The sequence below is a fragment of the Nilaparvata lugens genome, chromosome X (genome assembly GCF_014356525.2).
Source record: "Nilaparvata lugens isolate BPH chromosome X, ASM1435652v1, whole genome shotgun sequence".
NCBI classification, from domain to species: Eukaryota; Metazoa; Arthropoda; class Insecta; order Hemiptera; family Delphacidae; genus Nilaparvata; species Nilaparvata lugens.
Genome location: NC_052518.1, coordinates 87,444,593 through 87,468,213, shown reverse-complemented (window position 1 = coordinate 87,468,213; position 23,621 = coordinate 87,444,593). Strand labels below are relative to the sequence as shown.

The following is a 23,621-nucleotide window of genomic DNA, read 5'->3' as shown; positions in this document are numbered from 1 at the left end:
AAAATTTATCATGGTAAAAATTTAACCGGCTTCTGTTCAACCGGGTCAACTCTTTTTAGCAATACTGGGATATAGGGGATGATAATCTACATCCAATTCTGACGTTAAATTGAAATTTGAGAATGTTGAACGATTTGTCAACCCTGTAATTTCTTTGGATGGAGAGCAACTTATTTCATCCTATTATTTCATTATTTTATGAATTACAATTATTCATCTCGAATAAAATAATTCTCTTGCAGGTGGGGAGTTGACACTGAAAAATGAGAGGGATACAGTTGTGGAACGTGTGTTCACCGAGAATAATCAAATGTAAGCACTTCTCTTCTTCTCAATATACTATAGTGAGGTCCACGTTAAAATGGCAGTGGGGAAAGATCCTCTGTCTTGTCAATGCTTTCTATAGATTAATTGATTGAGTACTTTATTCTTGTAGATTACAACAATATATACTGGCTTATCCACTTATATACAATAGCTTACAATACAGAAAAAATTAGATGAATTTACATAATATAGACTAAGAAAATTATTATTGAACTGTATATGATATGAATAAAGCAATTTGTGATAACTATAGATAATATTTTTATGCATCTACATAAATTGGCGGAGCTTTGGACATATCAATGTCCATTCTTCGGAAAGAATATTCAAAATATCCTTCTCATTAACTCTAGCTGATACATTTTAATTCCCACTAACATTTAAATACATAAAATTCCCACTAACGGTAGCTAATACAGGTTTATTGGTGTAATATTAACTGTTCATTCTCGTTTTAAATAATCAATTATGGAAATTATTGAGATGTTACAATTATTCAAATACTAATGAATCAATAATAATTACTAAACGAAAATCCAAATGGAATGCTGTAATCCAACCCGACGACTTCTGCTACTGCAAAATATAGATAAGAGGGTAAACAGCTAGATGGAAATTCGATGAGCGCTACTATTCAAAAACTATAATTATGTTAATTATTAATTCATCTGTAAACTGGCTGGCCGCTATCGCTTCGTATGAAATGAGCGCTGCTAACCAGAGATTGTCAGATTGTTGTAAGGGTAAGCATTCCTGAACGGCAATTAGGAGGTACTGGGTTCGTTTCCAGGGCTGACAAATAATTTTTGAATAGTAGCGCTCATCGAGTTTCCATCTACTAACATCTAGTAGCTATTTACCCTGCTGTCAATATTTGCAGTAGCAGAAGTCTTCGGGGAGAATAGACAGCATTTAATTTGGATTTTCAGTTATTAATAATAAATAATCAATTCTATTTTATTGAGCAAGAAATTATATTTTCCAATTTTTTTCATGAGTTTTCATAATTAAGATAAAATATATGGTTATTAAGTATGAATTTTTCATTGTTAAAAGACGATCTGGCAACAGAGAAAAGCGATAAAGAGATAGCACTATCTGAAGTTTGTTGAATGATAGCAATACAATTATTGCTAGTTATAATTGTTACACTGCCATTACATCGTGGATCCCACTATATAGACCATACGAAATAGTATCAGACTTGGAGGGATATGCGGAGCAGAGAAAAGTATGGATACAGCGGTGGCGATGTTTCCGTACTAAAGCGGACAGCTTTCTGTTGTCTATAATGAGTGTTTCACTGCTCATGTTACGAAGAATACGTTTTCAAAATTTGGAGCTGATTGATCAATTTTTTCTAAAGTTATTGAAGAACATACAAACAGACGGTAACGACTTAGGCCTTCAGTAAATCGAAAGTGAGAAATCGCTAACGCTCGATCAATTATAACCCCATTTATAAATGATATCATTTGATTCACTTTTAGAATATTATAATCCATTAATTTTCAGAATGAATAGGGTTGTGCAAGGATATTGTTTATGTAATTCGAGCGTAAAACTGTGGAAAATTATTTCTCTCTACTATAGTCAAGTCCACGTTATAATGGCAGTGTTTGATTAGCAATGGTATTGCTATCCTTGTCCATTATTCAACAAAGCGGACATATCTCTTTCTCGCTTTGCTCTGCTGCCAGATCGTCTTTTAATAATGTAGAATTGATAATTAATTAACAAAATATTTCATCTTAATTATGAAAACTAATTATAAAATTATAAAAAAATTTATTTCTTGCTTAATAAAATATAACAGATTTTTTAAATGAATAAATGAATAAATGAATAAATGAATAAATGAATAAATGAATAAATGTATAATGAATAAATGATAATGAATAAATGAATAAATGAATAAATGAATAAATGAATAATGAATAAATGAATAAATGAATAAATGAATAAATAATAAATGAATAAATGAATAAAGGAATAAATGAATAAATGTATAAATGAATAAATGAATAAATGTATAAATGAATAAATGAATAAATGAATAAATGAATAATGAATAAATGATAAATGAATAATGAATAAATGAATAAATGAATAAATGAATAAATGAATAAATGAATAAATGAATAAATGAATAAATGAATAAATGAATAAATAATAAATGAATAAATGAATAAATGAATAAATGAATAAATGATAAGAATAAATGAATAAATGAATAATGAATAAATGAATAAATGAATAAATGAATAAATGAATAAATGAATAAATGAATAAATGAATAAATGAATAAATGAATAAATGAATAAATGAATAAATGAATAAATGATAAATGAATAAATGAATAAATGAATAAATGAATAAATAATAATGAATAAATGAATGAATGAATAATGAATAAATGAATAATGAATAAATGAATAAATGAATAAATGAATGAATAAATGAAAATAAATGAATAAATGAATAAATGAATAAATGAATAAATGAATAATGAATAAATAATAAATGAATAAATGAATAAATGAATAAATGAATAAATGAATAAATGAATAAATGAATAAATGAATAAATGAATAAATGAATAAATGAATAAATGAATTAATGAATAAATGAATAAATGAATAAATGAAAAAGGAATAAATGAATAAATGAATAAATGAAAAAGGAATAAATGAATAAATGAATAAATGGAAAAAGGAATAAATGAATAAATGAATAAATGAATAAATGATAAATGAATAAATGAATAAATGAATAAATGAATAAAGAATAAATGAATAAATGAATAAATGAATAAATGAATAAATGAATAAATGAATAAATGAATAAATGAATAAATGAATAAATGAATAAATGAATAAATGAATAATGAATAAATGAATAAATGAATTAATGAATAAATGAATGAATAAATGAAAAAGGAATAAATGAATAAATATAAATGAATAAATGGAAAAAGGAATAAATGAATAAATGAATGAATAAATGAAAAATGAATAAATGAATAATGATAATGAATAAATGAATAAATAAATGATAAATGAATAAATGAATAAATGAATAATGATAAATGAATATGAATAAATGAATAAATGAATAAATGAATAAATGAATAAATGAATAATGAATAAATGATAAATGATAAATGAATAATGATAAATGAATAAATGAATAATGAATAAATGAATAAATGAATAAATGAATAAATGAATGAATGAATGAATGAATGAATAAATGAATAAATGAATAAATGAATAAATGAATAAATGAATAAATGAATAAATGAATAATGAATAAATGAATAAATGAATAAATGAATAAATGAATAAATGAATAAATGAATAAATGAATAAATGAATAAATGAATAATAATAAATGAATAAATAATAAATGAATAAATGAATAAATGAATAAATGAATAAATGAATAATGAATAAATGAATAAATGAATAAATGAATAATGAATAATGAATAAATGAATAAATGAATAAATGAATAAATGAATAAATGAATAAATGAATAATGAATAAATGAATAAATGAATAAATGAATAAATGAATAATGAATAATGATAAATGAATAAATGATAAATGAATAAATGATAAATGAATAAATGAATGAATAAATGAATAATGAATAAATGAAAATGAATAAATGAATAAAGATAAATGAATAAATGAATAAATGAATAATGAATAAATGAATAATGAATAATGAATAAATGAATAAATGAATAAATGAATAAATGAATAAATGAATAAATGAATAAATGAATATAAATGAATAAATGAATAAATGAATAAATGAATAAATGAATAAATGAATAATAAATGAATAAATGAATAAATGAATAAATGAAAAATGAATAAATGATAAATGAATAAATGAATAAATGAATAAATGAATAAATGAAATAAATGAATAAATGAATAAATGAAAATGAATAAATGAATAAATGAATAAATGATAAATGAATAAATGAATAAATGAATAAATGAATAAATGAATAAATGAATAAATGAATAAATGAATAAATGAATAAATGAATAAATGAATAATGAATAAATGAATAAATGAATAAATGAATAAATGAATAAATGAATAAATGAATAAATGAATAAATGAATAAATGAATAAATGAATAAAGAATAAATGAATAAATGAATATAAATGAATAAATGAAAAATGAATAAATGAATAAATGAATAAATGAATAAATGAATAAAGAATAAATGAATAAATGAAATAAATGAATAAATGAATAAATGAATGAATAAATGAATAATGAATAAATGAATAAATGAATAATGAATAAATGAATAAATGAATAAATGAATAAATGAATAAATGAATAAATGAATAATGAATAAATGAATAAATGAATAAATGAATAAATGAATAAATGAATAAATGAATAATGATAAATGAATAAATGAATAAATGAATAAATGAATAATGAATAAATGAAAAATGAATAAATGAATAAATGAATAAATGAATAAATGAATAAATGAATAAATGAATAAATGAATAATAATACAAGAGACACAAGACATAAATAGATTGAAAACACTTAAAAACTTACATTAGAAGTAAAAAATTACTAAACTTTACATTACTAAAAATTCTAAACTTTAATCTTAAATATCCCGTTTGTAACCGCCCCCTGAATACCCTATAATGTCCCCAGAATCTGTACCCTTTCTCTCTCCATCCGTCTACAATTGACTCTCCGTGCATACTCTGTGGTCACGACCATTTGATTTCAAACTGTAGGCTACCCACACTCACTGCTCGGTTGAGGAAAGAAACTCAGTTTCTGAAAACTTTAAAGTGTCTTCTGTTATGTGCTATATATATATATATATATATATATATATATATATATATATATGTATATATGTATGTATGTATGTATATATATATATATATATATATATATATAATATATATATATATATATAACAGAAGACACTTTTAAGTTTGTAATATAAATTAAAACAGGAGACACAGGATATAAATAGATTGAAAACACTTAAAAACTCTTACATTAGAAATGGGGAAATTTTCGGAGACTGAGTCTCCTCCCTCAACCGAGCAGACTGCAGTTTTGAATCCTGAGTTTTGGATTCAAAACTGCAGTCTGCTCGGTTGAGGAAGGAGACTCAGTCTCAGAAAATTTCCTCGTTTCTAATGTAAGTTTTCAAGTGTTTTCAATCTATTTATATCTTGTGTCTCCTGTTTCAATTTTTATATATATATATATATATATATAATATATATATATATATATTATATATATATATATATATATATGTATATATGTATATATATATATATATCTATATATATATATATATAGCAGGCTACCCGTGCTTCGCTGCTTCGTGCTTTTGAGATTCATCATACAAACAAAAATTGCTTGCTGAATATAACTTGAATAATATATTAATATAGTCTCGTCACTGTCATAGAATTTTGTATCCGAAAAGATGCTCTTCCTCGATGAAAATGTTATTATATATAGGACCGTTTCAAGTTTCATTCAAATACATTTCTATAATACTTAGTTACCCAAAATCGTTGTCAGTAAGTGTGATGATTAGTTGCGTTCAACTCTGTTGAAATATACATTTAACTGCGTATTTTAAAAAGCAATCAAAAGTTAGCGATGCCTTATGGTGTCACCCAGTTGCTCTTATGTACCCATCTTGACATCAGGGAATATTTTTATTGAATCATGCAATGTTTTCAAATTATATTGCTAAATGTTATAACCACAGCTGGTTACTTCTCTCTTCCTCTCTTTAGTTTTCAACAAACGATGGAATTTTCTGTTTCAATTAGCTGCCACTTGGATGATCAATTTTTCCTCTCAAGTTATCTCAGAGATGAGACTCAGCTCAAATTTTTGTATCACGGACCTCTATTTGCTAGGAGAATCAGTGGCGTAACGTTTCCAAACCGCCCCCCCCGCAAAAAAAATTCCGGGCCCCTCTTCTAAAATCGTACCACCTTTCTCCAGCCCCCTTCACCAAGCATTAAACTCTAATGTGAACGTACATCTTTCATGAGTGAATAACATAGCTTAGTTGAAAAAAAAAACTTGTTCTCGATTGAATTCTACAAGTCAAGAATTATGTTTTAAGCTTCAAATATAGAATCCAACCTTTAGAGCTAGAACTAGAGTTAGTAAGTAGTATCTAGTCTTAAGATTCATGACTTATTAAAATAATAGAGATAATAATCCATAAAAACATTTGATTTGATGTCTCCTACATGCTTCCAAGCTCTGCAATCACTGCTTTCTGGGTACAGTAACACGATTCGAGAGGAACTGAACCACTGAATGCAAATCGGAATTGCAAATGAAATAATGAATTGAGTAAGCTATTATATAGTATTTATATTTACGGCGCCCCTGCCACACTATATGGTATACAGGATGATTCATAATTATGGTAAAATATTTTAATACGTGATAGTGGAGGTAAAAATAAGAAAAAAAGTTCATATAAACATATATCCATAAACGCTTCATTAGCGAGCTATACAGGTGAAAGATTTCGCCCGGAATTCAGTTCCTCTGGTGAAATACACTGATGCTGAATTGTTTGGGACTAGTTTTTGAAAAACTTATGCTGGAAATATATGGAAAAATATCTGAAAAATTGAATAAAACTAGTCTGGAAGCTGTAGTGTGAGTCGTTTTTGAGAAAAAAGTTGAAATATGCAAAAAATTCAAGTAGAAAAACACAGACTTCTACGTTTGATGTCCAATAACTTTCTTTAATGACAAGTGAACAATCAATTTTTGCAATAAAAATTGTAGAGAATTTAATTCTGAAAAGAATTATGTAAGCTGTGTGAACTAAATTCGAATAAAAGTTGAATAAAATGAATTCTTTTGTAGTACATTACACCACAAAAATTTGCTGTTTTATGAGGAGAGAACCAATAACTCATAGGCTGTAGCTGATTGCAAATAAAACATGGATTTTAATAACAGCTGATTTATTATGTTTCAAATAAGAAGATATTCAAAAGAAATTATCAGCTAAAAATTATTTTCAGAAGTATTTTAGCTCACTGTTGAACAAAAAAAAAAAAACTGTAAGTTAGGCCTACTGTAACCGCGCTGTGTTTTTTGTTTAATCTATTAACCAGTTATTTGTAACCATTCCACTCTGCTTTTGTGTTAAGTGTTAACTTTTTAAAGAATGGCAGGCAATCTTAGACATTATTCATACTCCTAATTAGCTGACATGCATTTAATGTGTGGAATGGGACACTACTGTAATAGTACTGAAGCAAGACGTTTGAATCAAGAGAACTTTCCTAACCTAGTATGTCTAAGTTCAAGGTTTTTTCCACTATTCATCAACGTCTGTCTGAAACAGATTCTTTGATATCCAAAGAGCACATTTATGCAGGCAGACCCCGATCTACTATGACTGTTGAGTTAGAAAAACAAGTTCTTAATGAAATTTATGAGCATCCAGAGAAGAGCACAAGAGAATTGTCAGTGCAGTTTAATGTCAATCAATCTATTATTTGGAAGATACTAAAATAGCAACAATTACATCGATACCACCTCCAGAAAGTTCATACTCTATTGCCACGAGACTGTATTCCCCAAGCTGGTATTTGCCGATGGTTTTTAGTAAAACTTGTTTACCCAAACTTTTTAACAACCGTTTTATTCACCGACGAGGAACACTTTACAAGAACAGCTATCGTTAACGTCCACAACCAATATATTTGGGCAGCTGAGAATCCTCATGCCATCAATCCTAATCTTCCACAACATCAGTTTTCAGTAAACATTCCTCCCAGGCTTAATGGCATAATCTACTAGTCTTTTGGTATAATATCCAATGTCATTTAGATATGCTACTTTCATATAAAAAAACTTTTTACAAAAAACCGAATTTTTTATTTGCAATCAGCTACAACCTATGAGTTATTAGTTCTCTCCTCATAAAACAGCAAATTTTTGTGGTGTAATGTACAACATAAGAATACATTTTATTCAACTTTTATTTGAATTTAGTTCACACAGCTTACATAATTCTTTTCAGAATTAAATTCTCTACAATTTTTATTGCGAAAAATTATTTGTTTACTGGTCATTAAAGAAAGTTATTGGGCATCAAACGTAGAAGTCTGTGTTTTTCTACTTAGATTTTTTGCATATTTCAACTTTTTTCTCGAAAACGACTCACACTACAGCTTCCAGACTAGTTTTATTCAATTTTTCAGATATTATTCCATATATTTCCAGCATAAGTTTTTCAAAAACTAGTCCCCAAACAATTCAGCATCGGTGTATTTCACCAGAGGAACTCAATTCCAGGCGAAATCTTCCACCTGTATAGCTCGCTAATGAAGCGTTTATGGATATTTATGTTTATATGAACTTTTTTTCTTATTTCTACCTCTACTATCACGTATTAAAATATTTTACCATAATTATGAATCACTCTGTGTATGTTCAGGAATTCATTATTAAATTCAAATTCAAAATAATTTATTTCCTCCAATGCTTACTTAAAGATAGTACCGGTGAATAAAGATAACGATCTACTTTAGAGCCATTCTGACTATCTTTGTTTGAATCAGAGAGAAAAGAAGTCAATCTTATCTATAAGTAAGTGGTTTGAATAGTCTCAGTCTGGATTGTCTCACCGGATGTATAAATTTTAATGATTTTTAAACAAACAACATTCCTAATTTTTCAATAAGCTCGATCATCACCAGATCACAATTATTAAAGCTCTGCCAATGGAACTATAATATTATTATAACGAGTAGATTTGAACAATGATTGTTTTTTTTTCTTGCCTTATTCATTATTTTCTACTTGTATTCTCTTGATATTAATTTATAACCAGACTGATAACATTGTTCTATTGCATATTTCTTCTTACACAATGAATGAAACCTGTCATTTTCCACAATAAAACTTCTGCTTTTTTATCAAAAGTTACTTCCATGATTATTTAATTTTTCTTTTTAAAGTATGCAATATATAATATTATCATTTCGGGCCCTTACCCGGGCCCCCTATCTTATTTTTTCAGAAAACCTATATTCATTTTTATCTATTCATTTACAATGAGAATGACACTAATTCAATAACATTGTAGAAGATAAAATAATAAGGTAGACCTTGTGCTATTTTTCTTCCAAATTTATAGGTGACAAAGTCCAAGATAAGGTTAGAATTTCACGTGTACAATTTTTATAAAATGTTAGTCCAGAATAAACATGAAAAATTAGCCTACATATTATCCGGGCCCTAGCCCGGGCCCCCTAGGGAACCGCCCCCCCCCCTGCGAACGGTTCAGCGGAGGTTTACGTTACGTATGAGGAGAATCTTATAATCTGCCCTCTATCGGTAATAAATGAAGAAATTAGGCCTACAGCTTGGAATGAAAATTATTGAGTCTAATCATTTGAATTATTAATTGATGTGTTGGAAGTACTCTGTAGAAAAGTAGACTGATTGCAGCGAATTTTGTGGAATATTGGGTGGGGCTTTAAAGTCGACCACGACTTTATCCATTGGCAATTGATATTTCTCGTTGACAGTTATCAAATTAGCAGTGATCATGTTATTTTTGCTTTTGCTTGATGCAATGGAAAATAGAATTCCAAATCAAGTTTATTTGGAATTGGTCTCCATTACTCTGGTATCCATGGATCTCTTGCTTATTCTAGGATTTCTGGCATAGCCTATCGCTTAAGCAGGTTCACAGCTTTACACCGAAGTTATTGACAAAATGCTGATAACTTAATCCTTTTGGATTCTATTAGATTGAACGGAACTTGACTAACACATATGTTCATCAAATGTTTACATTTTGTTAATAACTTAGGTGTAAATGCAGCTTTACTCTTCGTTTTACTTATTCAAAAGTGTAAAAGCAGCCAATCCACAGATTCTTTCTTCCATGGAAGTCCATTTATATATAAGAGTCCATTCATAATAATATTCATAATAAATTGAGAACTTTAGTATTTACTTGTGATTCATTAATGCAAATATAAATAGGTTTGTCTTGTGTCATGTAATGACATCAATATCGGGGACCGAGCTTCGCTCTGGTGTACAGAAGCAAAAGAAATCTATTATGGAAGAAGAAATTATAATATCATTCATAGTTCATACAGAAATGTTCTATCTAATCACAGTATATTGAGATTAATTCCCAGAGGGATGCAAAAATTTCCCTCACAATGGCCCGGTTGCACAAAAGCCGATTGAATTTTAATCCTGATTGATTTCACGTGAATCAAATCAGAGAAGACCATTTCAAAAAGATGGATCTATTGGAATTTATCAGGATTGATTCTTGCGGTATTTAGTCCGGATTGGGAATTAACAGACAGGACCACTGGCTCTCTCAAGGCAATGGCTGCGTAGAAACATAGAGCAACAGAGGAACCAATACAACAGAAGCTGAAGAAATTAGTCGCATTTCTATCATCTCACAATAAACATCAATTCAACTACCATTTGTTTGGAGAGATCGATTTTAAATTTATTTTTCCATCATCCGGTCACTTTCAGTACCTATTCTTCCAGATGTTCCATGAATACTGCAATGTTTTAAAATAAGATTGCTAAATTTAGTAACTGAACTACAGCTATTATAATATTTTTCACTCGCTCACACTTTATTTCTCACGTTTTCAACAGAGTATGGAAACTTTTTTTGATCAGCTGCTACTTGAGGGACCAATAACCCTTTCTGAAAGAGCTTCAGCGATTTTTCCCAGAGTTGAGACCTGTTCCAAAATATTTTTTTTATCGCAAACGTACTCTATTCATGATTGAATAAAAAAATGTTAGAGGCGTTTTCGAGATCTGTCAGACATACATACATATCCGCAAACACACATATTTGAACAGAAATTGTTCACTTAGTATAATTGACTTCAATGTTTATAATTTCATATTATGAGAGCTTATTTCACATAATAATAACAACGGGTATAAAAAGTGAAAATGTCAAACAATTGAAATCGAATCTAATAACAGCTGGCATGAAAAGCAGAAATGGCAATCATAATTTTGAAATCAGAACAGTAGCTATCATTTGATCTCCATCTGATCTAATGTAAACAAATTATAGTAAGATTCACATCATTGTGTCAGCATTATTTGAATGAGGAGCATTGATGCTATTAATGAGGTATACTGACAGTTTCAAGTGAATATCAACGAACTGTTATGCATATTCTCCAATATTTTTATCGAAAGCTACCTTCTATTTTCTTTGGTAACACAACTAATGTTTGGGAATAATTGATTCATGGGGAAAGCGCCTTACTTCTATGGAAGATATTTTTACATTAGGGAAAGCAACAACAGCTATTTGGCCGTTTTAATAAAAATAACTCCTTTCTTTCGTCGAGTTAAATTGTGGCCGAATTTCCTCATTCTTTACACACAGATTCCACAACAGACACTTCTGAAGTTTCAAAAATACCCTCCATTCATCATTCTGAATAATTTAAACTTCATCGAAATTGTTTAAGCTGTTCACGCGATCTGTCGGATATACAAACAAAATAAGTCTTGATAGAATAGGATCAATTGATAGAACTCCCGTCATAAAAGATGGTTTTATGAAACATAAAAATTATCTATACTCCCAGGAATAGAAATAAAAATATATATTCTTATATTTATATTCTAATATTTATAAATCTGATTACCCTTTTTAAAATTATCCAACAGGACATGTTTCGCGATATTCAATCATTTTTTCCGCGATAAATGCATTTTAATCTTCAACTTGGTGACAACCTAACAAAGTTACCTCAGCTTAATGCCAACCTGACAAAATTATTAATTTGGTTACCAGATAACAAATGTTTCGGAGAGGTACTCTCTCTAGATTATAGTTCTATATTAACATATGGTATGTACATTTCAATTATAATTAAGATATTGGAGTAAGAAGAATATACATGCTAAAAGACGAACTTTAAACCCTTGAAAACCACCCTTAGAGTTAAAATATCGCCAAAAGATTCCTTAGTGAGCACCTAGGACTTATAAGGAAGCTATATTTCAAGTTCTGTTCAAATCGGCCAGTATTTTTCCAGAAATCGTGATCAGTGAGTCAGTGAGATAAGAATTTTATTAGCACATATATATGAATTAAAACAGGAGACACAAGGGTTGAGAAAAAGGGAACTCAGTTCCCGAAAATTTCCGTTTCTAATGTAATTTTTCAATCTCTTATGTCCTGTGTCTCCTGTTTCAATTTAAATTACAAACATTAAAGTGTCTTCTGTTATGTGCTATATATATGTTAACTTTTAAAAATTCGTGGATGGATGAACATGCTAATATATCAACCAGGTACATCCAATAAGCAGTTTCACTTACTTGCTGACGTTTTGCCATTATAACAAATGACATCCTCGGAGCGCAGTTTTAGCTACACTCACTCCTGCGGTGTTTTGAAGTTCTTCCACGTGGTCGGAGGGAGTACCTCCTCTCCTCTCCATCATCCACGTGTTCAGCCTGGCGCTGATGGGTGAATGGAATTCCCGGAGAAGTGTCTGGCTTTGGTGCTGTGTTGAGAATGATTTTCCAAAGGGAAGAGATATTTGTACTGTCATCTCTTTTGTTAAGGCTCCTTGTTTCTCTATTTCTAGGGCCTCTCGTACAATCCTAACCAGAAAATCTTGAATGTTGGCTACTTGTTTTGAATTCTTAAAATGTATTTTGTGACCTGTGTTTTTTTCATGGTTGTGAAGGGCATAAGTGGATTGTTTGTTTTTATGTTAAATTTGTGTTTCTCTATCCTGGCTGATATTCTTCTATTTGTTTGACCTACATACATCTTGTCACAATGCAGGCAGGGAATACTATAGACGCCCTGATTTTCCAGTTCTAATCTTTGAAAGGGTTTCTTAAGAAATTTCGAAATAATTTGGAGAGGTTTGTAGACTGGTTTGATTTTATGTTTTTTCAGTATTCTTTCAATACGGTCGGTAGTACCCCTGATGTATGGAAGAAGGACGGTTTTTTCCAATGCTTTTTCTTCCTTGAGTTTTTCTCTTGGAGATTGGAGGTGTAAGTTGTTTTTTCAATGATTTTTCGATTATTCTATTATTGTCGCCATTACCCTTCAGTATGGATTTGATTGTCTTGATCTCCTCTTCTTTGCTTTTTTCGTCCGTGAGATGAAGAGATCGAAAGATTAGACTATTGACTACAGAGAAGGAGTGTGCGGGGTGATTATGAGATAGTGCATTCAGGTATTTATTTGTATGGGTTGGTTTTCGGTATACAGAGTGTTTTAGATTGCCATTTTCGTTTAAGGTGATTAGAATGTCTAAGAACGGTAGTTCAGCTCCTTCTTCTATTTCGAGAGTGAAATGTATTTTGGGGTGTATCTGGTTCAGCTGATTGAGGAATTCGAAAAGTTCTTCTTTACCATGAGGCCAAATGATAAAGATATCATCGACATATCTCTTCTGTATAAATGATTCATTACGGGTGAAAGAAATTAAATAAGACAGAATCAACAGATAATAAAATTTCGTCCTGGCCACTCACTTCTCCCTTTATTTCTCCAATTACAGATTGACAAAGCAGTCTTACGTCTTGTTCTCCTGTATTGAAAATTCTTATTTCTTTGATCTCTCCAATTTCACAATCTTTTCTGTCCCAAAGCACATGCAATTTTTTGTTCTGTATTAATGATTCATTGGGGGTGAAAGAAAATACTCTATTCACTTGATTGGTCAGAATCATTTTCACATTGACATCTCTTTAGGCTGGTATTATAGTTTCAAAAGCGCATTTAACTACATTTTCTGAACTATCTACTACTTTTTACTTTCCTTGCCCTACTATCATAGGTAAGGAAAGTATTGCTTTCCAAAAAAAATTGAAGTACCCCAATTTCAAGTTTTCTATACGTTCCAAGCTCCCCTGAGTCCAAAAACATGATTTTTGGGTGTTTGTCTGTGTGTGTATGTGTGTATGTGTGTGTGTGTGTATGTGTGTATGTGTGTGTATGTGTGTATGTGTGTGTGTGTGTGTATGTGTATGTGTGTGTGTATGTGTGTATGTCTGTGAACACGATAACTCCATTCCTAATTGACCGATTGACTTGAAATTTTAAACTTATACCATGAGGTCCTTATACCATATGGATCCGACAATAAGCTCCTTCAATTTGTCTTTAGTATTGGTTACTGTGGATGAAATATGTATTTTTCAGGCAGTGGCTTGTCAGGTCAATAATTGATTTAGGAAAGAATGCATTTTGATTCATGAAATCATTTATTGTGCATTAAGTGTGCATTTTGATTCATGAAATCAATTATTGATCAATTATTATGAATCAAAATGCATTCTTTTCTAGATCGATTATTGACCTGACAAGCCACTGCCTGAAAAATACATATTCCATCCACAGTAACCAATACTACAGACAAATTGAAGAAGCCACCATGAGATCATCCCTCTCTCAAGTCATAGCCAATCTCTTCATGACTCATTTCGAAGAAAAAGCTCTCAGTAGAGCAAAACTGAAACCAACCCTTCGGAAGAGATATGTCGATGATATCTTTATCATTTGGCCTCATGGTAAAGAAGAACTTTTCGAATTCCTCAATCAGCTGAACCAGATACACCCCAAAATACATTTCACTCTCGAAATAGAAGGAGGAGCTAAACTACCGTTCTTAGACATTTCAATCACCAGAAACAAAAATGGCAATCTGAAACACTCTGTATACAGGAAATCAACCCATACAAATAGATACATCAATGTACTCTCTCATCATCACCCCGCACATTCCTTCTCTGTAGTCATTAGTCTAATCTTTTGATCTCTCCATCTCACTGACGAAAAAAGCAAAGAAGAGGAGATCAAGACAATCAAATCCATACTAAAGAGTGATGGTTACAATAGTAGTATAATTGAAAAATCTTTGAAAAAACAACTGACACCTCCAAAACCTGAAGAAAAACTCAAGGAAGAGGAAGCATTTAAAAAAACTGTCCCCCTTCCATACATCAAGGGTACCACCGATGATCGTATTGGAAGAATACTGAAAAAACATCAAATCAGACATGTCTACAAACCTTTCCAAACTATCTCAAGATTCCTAAGAAAGCCCATTCAGAGATTAGAGCTAGGAAATAAAGGCGTTTACAGCATTCCTTGCCTGAATTGTGACAATATGTATGTAGGTCAAACAAATAGAAGAATATCAGCCAGGATAGAGGAACACAAACTGAGCATAAAAAACAAACAATCCACCTCAGCCTTTTACAACCACGAAAAGAACACAGGGCACAAAATAAACTTTAAAGATTCTAAACAAATAGCCAACATTCAAGATTTTCGGGTTAGGATTGTACGAGAGGCTTTGGAAATAGAGAAACAAGGTAGCCTTAACATAAGGGATGACAGTACAAATATCTCTTCTCTTTGGAAAATCATTCTGAAAACAACAAACACATCACAAAAGCCAGACACTTCTCCGGGAATTCCATTCACCCAGCAGCGCCAGGCTGAACACGTGGAGAAAGGAGAGGGGATGAGGTACTCCCTCCGACCACGAGGAGTTTCGAGGCACAGGCAGGAGTCAGTGTAAGATTACCTTCACTCCGAAGATGTCATTTGAGATAATGACGAAATGTCAGAAAGTAGGTAAAACTGCTTATATATATATATATATATATATATATATATATATATATATATATATATATATATATATATAATATTATATATATTCTATAATCTATATATAATATATATATATATTATATATTATATATATATATATATATATTATACCTGCACTCCGAAGATGTCATTTGAGATAATGACGAAATGTCAGAAAGTAAGTAAAACTGCTTATATATATATATATATATATATATTATTATATATATATAATATGGCAATTATACTGCAATATATATATATATAATATATATATATATAATATAATATATATATATATATATATAGATAAGCAGTTTTACTTACTTTCTGACATTTCGTCATTATCTCAAATGACATCTTTGGAGTGCAAGTAATCTATATATATATATATATACATAGTATATATAATATATATCATATATTTTATATATATATATATAAATCATTTATAATATATATATAATATTATAAATATATATATAAATTATCAACTGTGGGCATCGTGTGACGAAATGTCAGAAAGTAAGTAAAACTGCTTATATATATATATAATATATATATATATATATATATATATATTATATATATTATATATATTATATATATATATATTTATAATATATATATATATATATTATATATTATATATATATATTATACCTGCACTCCGAAGATGTCATTTGAGATAATGACAAAATGTCAGAAAGTAAGTGAAACTGCTTATATATATATATATATATATATATAATATATATATATATATATATAGATAAGCAGTTTTACTTACTTTCTGACATTTCGTCATTATCTCAAATGACATCTTCGGAGTGCAGGTAATCTATATATATATATATATATATATATATATATATAGTATATATATAATATATATTATATATATATATATATAAATCATTTATAATATATATAAATTATCAACTGTGTGCATCCTATAAGCAGTTTCACTTACTTACTTGCTGACATTTTGCCATAATCCCAAATGACATCTTTGGAGCGCAGTTAATGCTACACTGACTCCTGCCTGTGCTTCGAGATTCTTCCTCATGGTCGAAGGGAGTACCTCCTCACCTCTCCTTTCTCCACGTGTTCGGCCTGGCGCTGCTGGGTGAATGGAATTCCTGGAGAAGTGTCTGGCTTTTGTGATGTGTTTGTTGTGTTCAGATTGATTTTCCAAAAAGAATAGATATTTGTACTGTCATCCCTTTTGTTAAGGCTACCTTGTTTCTCTATTTCCAGAGCCTCTCGTACAATCCTAGCCCCAAAATCTCGAATATTGGCTATTAGTACGAAAATACACTAATTGTTCAAGACGTTGCCATATGAGGGGGTGTAGTAAGTTACTGAGGGTGTGGTGGAAGGTGATTAATTTCGACTCTAGAGCACAGTTGTTTCCTAACACTTTGAAAATTTTCAATGAGTAAAGCTTTATGGGTTTCTCGAGAATACTTTCAGTTTTGAAATTATTTGTATGATAAGATAGTTTGGTAAACTAGGGAAGTACATCACTGTAACGACAACGATGTCACGACGGCAATGTCTTGAACAATCAGTGTATTTCCGTACTGAAACTGTCAGAACCCTTAAAACTAATAAACTAAATAAGAAATTTGACTAGCTTCAGATCAAGGACAGTAAAACTAGAAGAGTAACAACCGAAAACACAAGTAGGAGAGTTGTACTCAATCTTTCAAGCCACAAATTATCAGAATTTGAAGAAAACGTTCTGAAAAAAGGTTTTAATTTTGCAATCACCTTCAAAAACTCACCCCATGAGGAAATAATATCCTTTATTGAACCAAGTCTTGAAGGTTTGGAACACATTGAAGGAAATCAGACAAGAAATCTTTCATATTCTGAAAAAATCGAATCCTCCCAAGCCCAAGTTACCGAAAGAAGAAATCACAGCCTTAAAAACCCTTTCTCGAAATCTCTCCTAGGATCTTACCAGCTGACAAAGGTAACTCCACAGTAGTTATGGGCAAAACCGTATAATAACGAAGAATTGGAGAATATCCTCAAAGATGCAGCCTACAAGCCGGTTCAACGAGACCCCACAACCTACCTTGAGAAAATTACAAAATCAAAAATTAAACAATCCGACATCGACCCAGATACCCAACTTAAGTAAATTCCCAGAGATAAATCTAGTAGATGCCTGAAAATTGATGGCCTTCCAAAAATACACAAGCTGGATACACCACTCAGACCAATAAATTGTGAGTGCTATTAACTCACCTACCCACAAACTTGAACGTTTCATAGCCAACCTCATTCAACCAGTCATAGAAGAGTCACAATCATATGTGAAAAACTCCTATGATTCTATCAAACAAATAGAAGACATAACCCTTAACTCGGGGGACATACTAGCAAGTTCAGACATCATTTCCATGTACCCCAACATCCCTGTTGATGAAGCCCTAATCATCATCAAAATCAAATCAAATTTATTTTCCATTTTCAAGACAAAAATACAATTGAATAATAACATACTATCATGCAATATTGTATACAAAATAATACACTCAATACAATACAGGAAAAAAACTTGCTAAGGCATAAGCCTGAGCGCAGGTAAGTTGCAAATAAACTCATCTAGTGCATCTTAATAATAGGAATATTTTAAAATTTGTAATTATGATAAAACTCAATGAAGATAATGGAAAGGAATGTTTAAAAAAGAGAAATAATTTATTTATTTATTCATCTACAATGGAGACAACGGGTTTCCCCAAACATGTCTCCTTTACAAGAAAATGCAAAATCTTAAAATATAATATATAGAAAACTTATAAAAAATCATAAAAAGAAATAAGGTACAAATGGTAATATTCATCCTATTACATATGGTAATAAGGTACAAAATGATGATATGGAAAAATACAATAATTTTAAAAAAATAATATGAAAAGATGAGATGAATACAAAGCATCGAAATACTACTCATAAAAGGTCCAAAAATGGAAAATATAAAATTCTAATAACACAAGTATTAAAAGAATGGAATAACCAAAAATATAACTTATTAATGAGTTCCAAGTCCCAAAACATATGCACACCCACACATACATGAAAAAATGATCGATGTAGACCAGATCACAATATCAATGCTCAGACCAGACCATTGTATAGAGCTTTTCAGAATCTAGCGCGAGAGAACCAGAAGAGATCTAGGTGCCCGGACAAACTATTGTAGCTTCTCTGAACTCTGTTGAGAGGAGAATTGTAATTTCTAAGTGTTCTGGAACGAGGAACCAGAAAAGAAAATTCAGATCGACGAGCCACAGGTGAGATATAAATATTCATTTAAGATAGCAAGTATGATGAATCAATTTCATTATTTGAGAGATCAAAAAGAAAAATAAGTGCTCTAACATCACACCTAACTTTTAATGATGTAATATGGAATAAAGTTCTCAGTGACTCTGTTGGGAAATCAAAAGGACAAAAACGATTAAATTTCTTATAGAACATGATTCCTAAAAACTTATTTTGAAGCCGTTCTAGAACATTTATTCTATCCATATGATATGGATTCCATATCTCTGAGGCATATTCTAGCAAGCTTCTCACTAGTGACTTATAAATCAGAATCAAAGGCTTTACATCACTAAAGGGCGAACAGGTCCTCAGAATAAACCCCATTTGTTGGTTGGCCCTAGCAGCTATTGAATCAATGTGCAAATTGAAGGAAAAATCTGAAGAAAAATTCACTCCAAGATCTTTGAAATTCATCACCTGTTCCAATGGCCTGTTATTTACGTGGTAAATATTAATGTGCGGTCTCAATTGGCGATTGAAACTTAGGAACTTACATTTGGTAACATTTATCTTCAGACCATTAGTTTCACACCATTGGTAAAAATTGTTGATATCGCCCTGTAAAGCAAGTCCATCATTTACATTCTTGATCTCCCTGAACAATTTGACGTCATCTGCGTACATCAGGCAGGAAGAATTCTTTATAATAGTAGGGACATCATTTATAAACAAGAGGAACAAAAGTGGGCCAAGATTGGAACCCTGAGGTACCCCAGATGCACATATGAATGATTTGTATTTGAAATTTTGAATTTTAACAAACTGCATTCTTGATTGCAGATAACTCTGCAGGAGGTTCACTAAATTATCACCAAAACCCATCCGCCTAAGCTTTTTCAACAATAGTCCATGACTAATAGTATCAAAAGCCTTGGATAAGTCCGTAAAGATAACATCTACACGGCCTCCCCCATCCAAAACTTGAGATATTTTATCACTAAAGGTCATTAGGTTAGTGACAGTTGAACGACCAGGTAAAAAACCATGCTGCTCATCCGCAATGATGCTCTTGACCTGTTTAAAAATATTAGAATGTAAAACTTTTTCGTATATTTTTGAAAAACAATTTAAGATAGAAATTGGTCTGAAATTACTAATATCAGCTCTTTTACCAGACTTAAAAACAGGGGTAATTCTAGCAGTTTTCCACTTCAGAGGAAATTTGCCAGTTTTCACAGATAGATTAAAAATAAAGTGCAGGGGAGCTACTAGAACATCCGCACAGCCTTTAACAGTAAATGTTGGTATTGCATCGGGGCCCTCAGAGCAGCCAGATCTTAAAGCACCTATAGCAGTAATAATCTCATTACCAGACACTGTACCTAAATCAACAATCAATCCAGACATCCCAGACACCTCCGGCGCAATATAATTATCATATGCAAGGGAAATCCGAGCTTTGAGTGAAGCTCGCAACGTTCTGAAAAGATTATCATAGTAAGGAGAAGATCTTCTTTTCCGTGAATACCTATTTTTCGCTTTTAGATCACGAACAATATCAGGAATAAATCATGGAGGATATTTACTGCTCTTTCTCTTACTTATTATCTTAGGAATACATTCATCCATGCAATAATAGATTTTCTTATATAGTTCATCCACAGCACTATCCACATCAGTGCAGTGAAATAGGGAGTCCCAGCAACTGTCTCTTAGGAGACAATACAACCTGAAAAAATCACCTCTAGCATAATTATAACGAGATTCTAGGGAATTATTTGGATTAACCCCGGAAGAAAATGCAATATACAAGGCATCAACACTCAATGCAGGATGATGGCCATCCTCAGGAAGGAGGGGATCATCATTCGTTTCAACGCTTACGGGGAAATTACTTAAAACAAGGTCTAGGGTCCTACCAAGTTCATTTACAACTGAGCTATAAGAGTTGAGGTCATAAAAAGACATCAAGTTATACAAAATTCTTGCTTTTACTGAGCCAATAGAAAAATCATAATCGGAGGAGGAAATTTCTGGTAAATTAAAGTCTCCAATAATCATAAAATTACCATTAAGTAGATTACTAAGAGATTCCACGTATTCAGCGTACTGGAGAAGAATATTTGAATGGGTTGAAGGGGGAAAATAAACGGCATTTATGTAGCAATAGGTTGCATTTAACTTTACTTTAATTGCGACAGAGTCATATTCGTTGAACTCTTTAGAGAGCTCATCGCACAGAACAGCTTGCAACGTTCTCTTAACTGCAATAAGCACACCACCTCCCCTCAGACGGCCATCACCCCCACCCCTGTCACTCCGATAAACCGAATAGCGATCGTCGAAAAGCTCACAGCTCTTTATACCACTATGTAACCAAGTCTCAGTCAAAACAATAACATCGTAATCGGTACTCAGCAATGATGTGTAGAAGTGCAATGATTTGGTACGAAGTCCTCTAACGTTTTGATAGTAGATAGATGAATGGGAATTTATGGACATAAAAAAGAAAAAATGGGAATTGGGAATTGGAAAAAGAAAAATGAAAATGATTTGTTTTTCTTTCTCTTTGAAAATAAAAATTGAATGAAAAATGAAAAAGAAAAATAAAACCTCGCACTACCAGCCGCGCCTTCTCAAAATTCAAAAGAGCAATAGAAATTGTTCAATTAGCATTTAACTAAAAGTATAATAAAAGAAAAAAGTACAATCATGACAAAAAATAAATAAGAATCGAATTAAAATAAAAACCAAAAAAAATATTAAGATGTGATCACTGAACTTAGAAAAATCTATGAAAAGGAAAAAATCTTTAACTCCATTACTCACCTGAAAATGAAATGCCCATTAGACAGAAATAAATTTTCAAGCATAAGCAGAACAAAATTATCTTGTTGTTGCACCTTTCTAATATGAAATATGCCTAAAAACAAAACAAATAACCAGAGACAATTTATACAAGATATTATAGACATATTAGACATAAATTAATTGTTTATAATATAAGGTAATATTAAACTTCGTACATAATATTAAAAGAATATTAGGGCATAATATTAGTCTTTTTAATTTATATTGGAACTCAGTTTTATGTGTTACCTGTTCATAGATGTAACGTACTTCAATTGAATAATAAATTAATCAGTCTTAAAAGGGTAATTCAGAATTATAAATAGATTAATCAGGATAATAAAGAGGCCTCAATAAAAATAAATAATAATAAATAAATGAAAATCATAAAAAAATCAACAAGTGGAAAAATAATGTTCAAGATAATAAATCAAAACTGCATTATAAAATTCGACTATTCAAAAGATAACAATGGGATGGTCAATTTTTAGGAAGCGTTATCACTTATCAGTAGAGCGATTGTCGGTGCACCCATCGGAGCCTCCATAATGAGATGGAATGACCAAAAAAATAAAAAAGGAAAAAATTGAAAGGAATGAAATGAAAAAAAACGACGACAATTCATTGATGAAATGATTATTGATTGACAATGGAGAATATGATAATATAATTTACTGAGCGTAACGTGCCATGCATAACGGAAAACGTGAAGGAAGGGAATATGGATTGGGAGACTATGTAATTCATTTACGGTACAAGTTAAAGACTGATAAGAAGCACACCTAGAAAATATTTAATAGTGATGAATTGGATATTATCCATTCATCAATTTCTTTGATCAACTTTTTTGTTATTCTACTTTGAATGAATTTAGTTGGAGTGTAGTTAACCAATCTATTGGCTATGAAACTGAGTTGTCTATCGCAAACCAACAGTCTAGATCTAGCAGCTGAAAACGTTATGGATGTTTCTCTTAAACTGTAGTGTGTTCATCGTAGTTTGAAGTTATCGTTATTTAAATCTATTCATATAAAGAATAATATTTTTAATGTACAACTGTTTTATTGTGATTACACCTAACTCATAGAAAAGGGCATTGCTAGGATAACGTCTTGGTTTACCCAATATGGTTTTAATGATATATTTTTGAACAACATAAATAATTATTTATTGAAATGCGCGTTCAAAGCTCCACCCCAGGCTTTGATGCCATACTGCAGGACACTTTGTGCGTAGGCATAATAAATCATTTTTGCAAGTTCTAGATTCTTCAGTCTACTAATACTATGAAACTTGTAAATAAGAAACTTTAGCCGATTACATAAATTATTTATCTGTGCATCCCATCTCAAGTGAGGGTCCAACATTATGCCTAAAAATTTACTTTTTCCTGCATTTATCATTTTTAGACAATCACAAATATTATCT

The 23,621-nt window shown here is 30.5% G+C and overlaps 1 protein-coding gene across 3 annotated transcripts in view; it reads left to right on the top strand.

The window, feature by feature from the left end:
• LOC111064557 overlaps positions 1–23,621 on the top strand; it is a 595,337-nt gene that overhangs the window by 484,508 nt on the left and 87,208 nt on the right. For all 3 annotated transcript variants that reach the window (XM_039441820.1, XM_039441821.1, XM_039441819.1), the window contains exon 29: positions 243–312. In XM_039441820.1, the coding sequence (XP_039297754.1) occupies positions 243–312 (70 nt within the window). The remainder of the gene's footprint in view (positions 1–242; positions 313–23,621) is intronic.